Raw genomic sequence first — 10,911 nt, forward strand, 5'->3', positions numbered from 1 at the left:
CCATTAGTGGCTACAACCACTGCATTGACAGGAGTTCCGACACAGGTACCAGGCGCTGTGTTTGTCCCTGTTGGGAAGAGTGAGTTTTAGAGAATAATTTTAGTTCTTTTCTTTCTTTGTTATGTCAAAGTCGTATAATTGGATGAAAGAAAGTATATTGATTAATATTGTTTTACAGTGCAATTGCGATCAGTTATTTGGTTTATATTTATATATTATAAGGTTATATGTACACTTTAGTGATATTTTAAGTTCAGGTCACGGGAAGCATGTCATGTTTGGTATCATTCTAATCCCCTATTTATCCGCAGTTGTCCGGTTCATTCACCGAAAGGATCGCACATTGCATGCGCTAGTTATCAATGATAGGGTATAAATGATTAGAATGATATTGTCTGTGTAGTGCTAATAGACCAGTTTGAACCAGTTTGTGGCGGGAAAACTAAGTATGCATCATCTGGAGAGTTGACCCCCACCCTTGAAATGTTGATCCCCTCCCTTGGAGGGGGTTGTTTGAACTGACCTATGGACTGCTTTACACAGGATCCTCCTGAAGCCTGGACCTATTAAAGCAAGCCACATTATCTGTATAGTTTTCACTGTATCACTAAGTGTATATATGCAGCTCCCTGGGACCAGCTAAACAGTCATCTCTGACCACAGTCTTCTGGGCTGAAGGACTGTAGCGGTTACCAGCGGAGCACAGCGAATGTATATATAATATATTGGCTGTACTGTACTAATTTATTGAACTGCTAATCTTTTGCTTTTGCTAAATAAATTGCTTGTGCTTTGAAACCACACAAATCGCTAAGACAATGCTTATTGGAAAACGATGAAATTACTTTAATAGTTAACTTCTCCTTCTCCGAGGCAGAAGCACAGGGATCCAGTGTCTGGCATAATAGGGGAGATAGTCGCCCCCAGTGTACACACTATTAGCTGGGGGAGGGGAGGTGTTCCAGTATCATTTTAGTTCAGGATTTAGTTCTTCTTTAACAAATTGGGGTTTTGTGTTATATAAACTTGTCACTCAGAATGTGTGAAACTTAACAGGCCTTGGGTTGAATCCACATGCATTAGTAAATATTCCTTGGCATCCCAGGAGGGAATACAAAAGACTCATAAGTGTGCTTGGCTGGCCATCAAACTGAGTCATCGCTGTAGTTTCCTCTTAAAAGCATTATATTATACAGTAAGTGTCAGTAATCCCAGGGCCATCAGGATGAGAGATACTGATGTTAAAGTATTATATGCCTTAGAATTTATTTATTTTTTAAATCTACTTTTGAAATTCAGCAACATATCTATACTACCAGTAACCTGCAAAAAATATTTTTTGCACAAATTGAGTATAATGCCTGGAGGTATAAATCACAGGAGAGCAGGAGATATGAAAACACGCTCAGTTCCTATGGACTGTTGTGTACTGCTTTAGAATATCATGGCATGCCTTGCGCTACTATATTCCTTTGCTTACATGATGATTCATGTAGGACTGAAACAGCCCAACTTGACACCCTCTGGACTCCAGACGTCCTAATAAGAGGCATCCTTAAACTTCCACACTGAACCCCTGTGTGCGATTTACTGGAGCCCATGTTCGTCTTTGCTATATCAAGAGGTCATTAATAATAATGTAGCCAAATAAATAGCAAATAGAGGCAACAGGAGGAAACTTACTATTGAAGAGGGTCGGACTGGGACTAAAAATCAGCCCTGGCATTTAAAGTACACAGGCCCACCTCTGGTCCAGCAGGTAAGAAACTGTGTGCCGCAGCGCAGTGGCGGCGCTGAAAAGGGCATGACCACATTGTGTTGTGGGTGTGGCCAACATGGGGCATTGGTACATACATTATAATAATACATTACATTTATCACGCCCTCCCAGCCACATCACGCCATCCCCCCAGGCACATTATGACACCCCTAGCCCACTGTACTTATCTATGCTTCTGGTGCTGCTGACATCCCATCAGGGTGGGAACTTCTTGTAGAGTGAGCAGGGAAGCTCTTTGTCCACGAGATTACAAAATCTTGTGATACTTAGAGCTCCTCAGCTTGCTCTGCAGGCTGTGTCCTGTCCAGGAACTGGGAGCAGCTATCAGTTCCCTTTCCCTAACCATAGCTGGATTAAGGCGCAGGGTATTTATGATATCATGGCCCCTATTATGTAACATGGTTATCATGTTAGACAAACACACAGGCAATACTGTGTGCACTACTGTTAGAAGCACACAGCTCTGCCTTTACAAGCAGTACGTTGTGAAGCGGGACATACCTCCCAACTGTCTTACAGTCGGACCAAATCCTGACTAAGTGAGACAGTCACCCAAATTCAGGACTGCCCCACCAGATTCAGGACAGTTGAAAGACTGTCCTGCTCTCTCCTACCTGTCTTGGTCACTTTCACCACTTGCAGCAGCTGGTTTCTTTAGCTCAGTTCATTCTTGTCTTGATCCTGGAATATTGGATGCCCTACTTTGAAAAAAAATGGGTACATGAGATGTAGAAAACTCCAACCAGCCCCGGTAAACAATAGCACTCACGTTTTATAATTAGGCCTCCCTCCAGTCCCCACAATAATAATATTCACATTTAATAAGTAGACCTATTTCCCTCCAACCAGTCCCAACAATAAACTAACAGTATACCCATTTACTCAAAACATATTTCCCTCCCTCCAAACAGTTCCAGCAATAAATTAAATAGCATTAAAGTTTAATAAATATAGCCATTTTCCACAACCATCCCCGACAATAAATAATTCATATTCACATTTAATAAATAGCCCTCCTCCCCAAAATCAGCCCCATATTCAATTGATAGCCCTAAACTACCCCAGCATTAAATTAAAGGTTCCTTTACCTCACCTTAAATAAATTAGCCCCCACCTACACTTTGCCATTGAATAGCCTACCTCCCACACTATATTAAGATCCTCCCTTCCCTCGCATATTATATTAAGATACTGCGGACACACACACTATAGGAACATGGCGCCACACACACACACACACACAGTGGGCATTAAAATAGTATTGTACAGACTACTAATCATTTAACTTTGAGGCAATCAGAGCTATTTAAGCTTAAATTAAAGCCAAGTAATATGCCAGAAGGTAAAGGCAGCTTTAACACGTCAAAACAGAGATCATTTGGATCACTGCGAAAGCAAACACTATCTGGACAAGGAACACAGCTTTTTGCATTTATGGTTCATCCTCACTGTTAAAACTGCTGCTATTATCACAGCAGGGCTTGATATAATGATCTACTGATCACAAAATATAAGGGTACCTACATGTGTATAATATTTTTCATGAATGCAGAGGAGGTGTCATCCATAATTACACATACTTGCCAACTCTCCCGGAATGTCCGGGAGACTCCCGAAATTCGGGTAGGTCTCCCGGACTCCCGGGAGAGTAGGCAAATATCCCGCAAACGGCATCTTGCTGTCAAAATGACTCGATTTGCAGTGAATCGCATCCTTTTGGCCCTGCCCCCGCGATAAAAATGGCGGGGGCGGGGTCAAAATGACGCGATTCACCGTGCCCCGTTACTCCCGCCCTCAAACCATGCCCCCTGCCTGGGCTCTCCCGGAAAGAAGTTTAAAAATGTTGGCAAGTATGTAATTACATATTAAAATAAATGCATTATTTTACATATCTATGCTTTGTGTTGCCAAATACGAGTGTGGAAAGAAGTGATTATTTAGTGATTGTATCATGAAACTATGATGCTGCATTTTAGGTAGCTATTGTAACAAAATATTACTGCCTAAATTTATTATAGCTGGCCGCCACACAAAGTATTATTACTTCACGGTGTACCTCCTCACGAGACTACATCAATTACGAAGTGTGCTTCAGCATTGTTAAAACACAGAGAGACACACAGACAGACACACAATGAACATGGCTGGCCACACACTTACCTTGTTACCCCCCTGCGCGCTGCTCGGCGGACAGAGTTTCAGTGATATGCGGCCAATGCCAGTGATATGCGGCCAATGCCAGTAATCACATGGGACGCGCACCACGTGACAGGTGCCGTCCCATGTGATTAAAATCACATGGCCGCACATTACTGAAACTCTGTCTGCCGAGCAGCGAGCTGCTGCTGCTGCTTCTGGGGCGGGCGGGCATGCTACCAGATGGGTCGGCGCAACTAGCCATCGGCCCTTCTGGCATTTGCCAGAAGTGCCAGATGGCCAGTCCGGCCCTGGTATTGAATCAGAGTCATAGGTACACAACGCTATGGCATACCTCTCGGTTTTATTATAATTACGTATGACATGTATGGTGGTAATGTTATTATCAGTGCTGATAACACAATAAAGACGGGAGAAGAACGCATATAATTCTACAAGCGCCAGCAAGCTCTGGCAGCCATGGCAAGAAGACACTTGTAGTTCCACAACTGTCAGCATGCCCGTGAAGTTAATGGCTGCCAGAGCTTGCTGAAACTTGTAGTTCCACACAATAAATTCATGATTATCTGACTTTAACACATTACCCCAACTCCACCGTCGAGAGGTTGTAAGAGCCCCTATTCAGCATGTGGTTGGTTTGTCCTAGGGAGAGGGGGTCCATATTGTCTGCAGCTGTTCTGACCAGGCTGCGGCTGCTTAACATTATATATATATTATATAGCATAGTGGGTTCTCACGCAGAAGGTCCTCCAGAGTGACAAACTCATCCTGGTGTAGTCTGGTGCTGATCAGGGCCCCACAGTGCTTCTTCTCCTGCATTATCGGTACTCAGCCCAGCCTATAACTTCAGAGGATGGTTACACTTTTGTGGAGGGATATATCATTTTTTTTTTCAAATACTTAATATTTTTACACTAGCAAAGATATGTGCTGATGTTCATTAATCATCATAATCACAGCGTACCCTGACCCCACGGCTCCTCCTAACAGACGTATTACCGTAAATCAGTTGCACTCTCCAGACATAGGTGTTTGCCAGTGCAACTTTCTTCACAATGCGGAATATTGTGCCTAAAAGTTGGACTTAAATTCAGCCCAAAATGAGAGCCAAATAGGTCTGGACACTACATTGCACCGTGAAGAAACGGTATGTGGGATATATCATTTCAGAAGCACCATATGCAACTTTATTTTGTCCTGCCAATCGGATACCATTAGAATGTCCTGTACCAATGTGTCTTGCTCTATGCTACATTGCATAAAAGTTATGGTGGCAGAGTAGCAAAATTGTATTCATTTAGATATAGTTATACCAGTGTACAGTACAGTTTACATATTCCCAACAATCCTATATTATTACATTTATAGAGAGACAAGGGACCATGAGACAAAGCCATATGACATAGAAGAGAAGGAGTGAAATAACATTTGATCACAACCATCACTTCAAACCCTTACCTCATACTTGCCAACTCTCCCGGATTGCCCGGGAGACTCCCGAATTCCGGGTAGGTCTCGCGGACTCCCGGGAGAGCTGACAATTCTCCCGCATCTACCCACTTCCTAGTGGGCAGATTTGAAGCCTTCATGACGCGATTCTCCGGGAATCATTTTGGCCTACCCCCCCCCCTGCTAAAATGATGCGTTTGTGTCATTACGTCACAAGAGGCGGGGCCAAAATGACGCGATTCATGGAGCCCTGCCCCCTCATGCCCACCTCTACACTGAGACTCCCGGAGGCCAATCGTTAAAGGTTGGCAACTATGCCTTACCTTCACAGTTATCTGGTCAGCAAACAGACTTACTGTATGTTCAGCAACAGCACACAATGCTGCAAACAATGCTAGGCATCATAGTACAGTAATTTAAATAACAAATCTGCCAGCACAGGAAGTACCATCATTTTTCCGCCCAGGAGTATTCTAAATATTAAAGAACCACTAACACATATCTTTCAACTGTCCCAATTTCAGCTGGACAGTCTATCACTTCACCATCATGATATAACCACGGGGAGAATGGTGGGAGAGCACATGTGGAAGATTGGGGAGGGTGTATGTCACATATGCCTTCTACACTCCCACCTTGCCATGTATGCTCCCTGGTATTCTATTCTTGTCAGAGGGGGGGGGGGGGTACTACTCTTCCACGCACGCCCACTAAATCCATCAAACGCCCCTGGAGCTCAGATTCTAAATTCCCCACCACTAACACACATACTCTAGGGTCTACTTTAACCATACTTGCCCAGGAGACTCCCAAATTCTGGGTAGGTCTCCCAGACTCCTGGCAGAGCAGGTCAATCTCCCACATCCTGCCCACTTCTTAGTAAAGTGGGCAGGTTGGAGGCCTCCATTGAGGCATTTTGGCCCTGCCCCTGTGGCGCAATGATGTGATAGCTGCATTGATTTGCGAGTGGTAGGGCCAAAATGACACTATTCGTGGCTCTTCAGCTTCCCCTCCCTTACTGGTTATTCTATACCCACCTATTTTAAAACTGGGGACATAGGGACATGCAGGGGATGAAGAGTGATAACAAAAAGATTTGCGAACCCTATTTAAACACACCTTGAAAATCATTTTAATTTCAATACTCTGAAGCCCTCCCTACTGTATTACAACAAAAGGGTTATGCAATCCTGTAATTCAGGGCAAGAGCCAGAAATAATTGTAAATGAGCTTAGAAGATAACTCACTTTACATCACAAGTATTAGCAGGCTGAATTTTATGCTTGTATACAAACTTATTATCCCCAGTTGAAGATTTATTCACATACACACAATTTTGGTGATTCAACCCATCAAACTGCAGGAAAGTCAGCTCTAGCCGACCGTGAAAAGCCTAATCACCTCCTGAGATATATGACAGCAGTGAGTGCATGTTTGGTAACACAGATGAGTAGTACACGCAGAGATAAGCAGCTGCAAACCTTGTATCTCTATTTAACTAGGACATGCTGCTCAAAACTCTTTCATTTCATTGCATAACCCCTCTACACATCACAAACCTGTCACGTGCACAGTTCATCAAGCCGTGTAACACGTCCCAGAGTGCACTGTCCTATATCTACTCTAACTAAGGCAGAAAAACCGCAGGCAAGAGGCCAATTATTTTGAAAAATCAAAAATGTATTCCCCATCGTAGTGTACTGAGAGTTACAAACATAAAATGAGAAAACACCTATGGTTATAAAACAATGTAGCAATACAATGCAATTGTGATCATTGAGTGTTATTGGATAATATTGATCAAATGTACAAATTTGCACCAAAACCATAGCAATTTGCTTTTACAGTATATTGCAATTTGGACAATAGAGGCAAGTATCCGATTGGTTGCTGCGGTTTTACTGCAGTTTTCTACATTTAAGCAATGTTAATAAATAACACTCACAACCTCTTTATAATTTAGGTGCTAATCAGTGGCATTTTAAATCTAGTTTGACCTATTCTGAGCATACAGAGTGGAACAGTGCATAAATAGACCCCATAGCAAAATTTGGGTACGGGCCCTGTGAAACAGCTCTTCTGAGCCCCGTCCTCTTTTATCCCACCGCACACACCAAACCTGCTGTGGACTGGCTCAGAAGCCACCACTCTACTCTTTTGAATGGTGGATTTTGGGGATGAGGAACGGGGACATTGCTCCTCATTGCCAGGCTCCCTCATGTACAGGCCCTATAGTGGCTGCATCACCTGTAATTCCTCCCTTATGATGTCCAAATGAATACATTGCTTAGTGTAATGTGCTGATTATCCTGATTGGATGGCTGCTGTAGCTCATCCAATCCTTCTTTATCGACATTGCTTTAAGAAGTGTATTCTGTCAGCCCCAGAGAGGTGACTGCTACCTGTACTGTTTGAGGTATGCTTTTGAGGAACTGCATGGGTCCTGAACATAAAGACCCCAATGGGCCTGCTAATTGGGGAGGGTGTTAATTTGTTAGGCAAACATTTTGGGTGGACATCATAAAAAACTATTTTAAAGTTTACCCTTGCCGATAGTCACTTCCCCATTATAAACTAAATGCCCAATTATATTAAAATGTGCCCACCAAGTGCTCTACCAAGAAGGCTTGTGTAGCTCACACTCCATGCAGAATATATAACTTTCACTTTCCTATTGGAGGAGATGAATTGTGAGTGATGAGGACACTGTCAGGCATCAGGTGCAAGCAGCAACTGGTATCGCCCCGCACTTCTATAGAAGAGCTGATACCTGGAACGGAGCTCCAGCGAGGACTTGGGAAGTAGCTACAGAAGTTTTGTATGTGCAGATATGCGCTTAGCAGCGGACATTTTCCAGGACTTAGAATCCAGGAACAAGCATGAAATCCCACGGCTGCCCCAGGAAATTGAAGTTGGAAATGTGTTAAAGTTCTACCAATGGGATGTATACTCTAGTGAGGTTATTTTTTTATATTGTTTAATGGTGCAAATAATCACTAAGACCATGGCCACCAATAAGATATTCGCTTTTATTGTCTAACTTTCACTAGGTAGATGAAAGCTAATGTCTGATTGGTTGCAAAGATTTTAAAGCAGATTTGCACCTTTGAGCAATTTTAGTAAATATCTCTCCAAATATTACATCTGGTCCTTGGACAATTTTATACTGTAAGGCTACCCCTAGTGAGATGGGAATATATATCTGTACTGGTAAGATGGTATGTTGGTAGTATATTATGTGACCTGCTATTACCTCTTGGTCAATCTTTTCACACATTACATATGGTTATTTCTGTGTGCACTGTTTCAACCGAGCTCTGACCTTAATGGAACCACTTCCATACAGTGGACAATTTCGTTCTAATGCCAGTCCAGATCAGGCCTATATATATATATATATATATATAGGCCCTACGTGATCCATGTGTTGCACTCACAGCAAGTCACGGAAATGAGACGATCCATACATATAGGTGTGTTTTTTCTTCAATGATACATTCTATCATGGACCACATTTTACCTGTTTCCAATATATATATATGTGTATATATATATATATATATATATATATATATATATATATATATATATATATATTGTGTCTGATACCAACATACATAAGGACCAGCCTTCCTGTTCTACAGCATGGGAGAAATTAATCAATTTTCCTCAGAAATGGGTCGTTCAGAGAACAATGGTCCCAATTTTTAATGACAGTGCAGCAAAAGAAGAATGCATCCTCTCCATTTATCTAAATAAGCAATTATCAAAAACCAGAGCAATTATGCTCAGTTCAAAGTATCACCAATACCACACATTTGCAGTACCATATATTGACAATCATTAACAAACAAATACGGTCCAGGAAGCCCCCTGACAGAAGGGGACCTAAGGCAACTGCCCTCTTTGCCTCCCAGTAAAACCACCCATCACCAGCACTGTGTCACTCTCAGGCATCCAGTTCAGGTTTCGCTGATGCACTTACAGCCAGCAATATAATGATATACTGTAAACATTCATGTAACTTTAAGCATCAAATTCCCCTGCATTATATATTACACATTGCAGTCTTATTGCATCAAACAGTTAATAGGAGAAGTCTATAAGGAGAGGTACAAGACAACTCTACAAATGGACACAATTAAGACCAGTGACTAGTCAATAACCCCCTAGGATGTGCTGACCAACACCTTAATGATAGATAGATAGATAGATAGATAGATAGATAGATAGATAGACTATACACACATATACATCTGCATCGCAGTACATATATAATTGCACATAGTAAGGATTCCTCCCTCTCACACTAACCAGGCTCCCCTGCATAGCATCTTATTGCAGATCTGCCTGAGGGGGTTGGTACCTGCCCAATGTAAACAAGATGACTGCACCATCTCCCCCATCATCACAGGAGTACTTACTGTCAGTGGCCATGGTGCTTGCTGAGCCAGCCTAGCCGTGCAGCTTGTAGTGAGGCTTCATATTACACTGGCAGGGACCACAGTCTGTGTATAGGAGACACAGCAATGCTAGTGATGATGGAGCCGGTCTGATTGTATGACCCAAACTCTGCTTTCTCCTCTCATCACCGAACACATCAGCTGCAGCCCGCACTACCTCACGTGAGGTGTATAATGTGAGCCATCAATCTGTGCTCACAGCTGAGCTGAGCATAGACTGCAGGGAAATCACAGGGGAGCCTGCACAGAGTGTATCCGTATTCTTCTGGCAATTAAATCCATATACTGACTGATCATCGTTTCTTATTGTTATCAGAGGGACTGTCCAAACCAAATGCATTTACCTTTGCTTATTTTGCCATCTACTTCCTCTCTGTGAAATCCTGTTTATAAATTAATATTAGCTAACTGATTAATCAGATTAGTCAGATTAGTCTCATTTATTTGTAAACAATTTAATGCTAGAGTATTTTTTACTGGCAGATTAACACATTATTCCATGAAGAATAAACAGTGTCATTCACTTCTTGTAATACCAAACTTCCACATTCCTCCTCTAAACCTAGTGTTATCAGGGACATGCTCGGGATTTCCAGAGGGCATTCCCATATGTGTGTTTCAGAAGAAACTATCATCATCATCACCATTTATTTATATAGCACCACTAATTCCGCAGCGCTGTACAGAGAATTCACTTCAGTCCCTGCCCCGTTGGGGCTTACAGTCTAAATTCCCTAACATACACAGAAAGAGACAGACACACAGACTAGGGTCAATTTGTTAGCAATTCCCCACCATGGCCTTATCTGTGTGGAGTTTGTATGTTCTCCCTGTTTTTGCGTGGGTTTCCTCCGGGTGCTCCGGTTTCCTCCTACACTCCAAAAACATACTGGTAGGTTAATACCACTTTCATACTGCCGCCCCGGCAATATCCCGGGTTGTTAACCCGGGATATTGCCGGGGCACAGGGAAGTATAGATCAGAAGATTCCCGGGTTGGGCGGGTTCATACTGCACCTGCCCGACCCGGGTTTTAGAAAAAAAAAGTGAAAAAAAAGATTTT

At 42.6% G+C, this 10,911-nt stretch overlaps 1 protein-coding gene across 2 annotated transcripts in view; it reads right to left on the bottom strand.

Moving 5' to 3' along the window:
- SYT16 (synaptotagmin 16) overlaps nt 1-10,075 on the bottom strand; it is an 84,180-nt gene extending 74,105 nt beyond the window's left edge. The window contains exon 1 of one of the 2 annotated variants that reach the window (XM_075193018.1): nt 9,811-10,075. In XM_075193018.1, the coding sequence (XP_075049119.1) occupies nt 9,811-9,823 (13 nt within the window). In that variant the 5' untranslated portion in view covers nt 9,824-10,075. The remainder of the gene's footprint in view (nt 1-9,810) is intronic. The other variant, XM_075193019.1, reaches the window with a different exon arrangement.
- Between the last annotated feature and the right edge of the window lie 836 nt (nt 10,076-10,911).

The sequence above is a fragment of the Mixophyes fleayi genome, chromosome 12, assembly GCF_038048845.1.
Source record: "Mixophyes fleayi isolate aMixFle1 chromosome 12, aMixFle1.hap1, whole genome shotgun sequence".
Taxonomy (NCBI): domain Eukaryota; kingdom Metazoa; phylum Chordata; class Amphibia; order Anura; family Limnodynastidae; genus Mixophyes; species Mixophyes fleayi.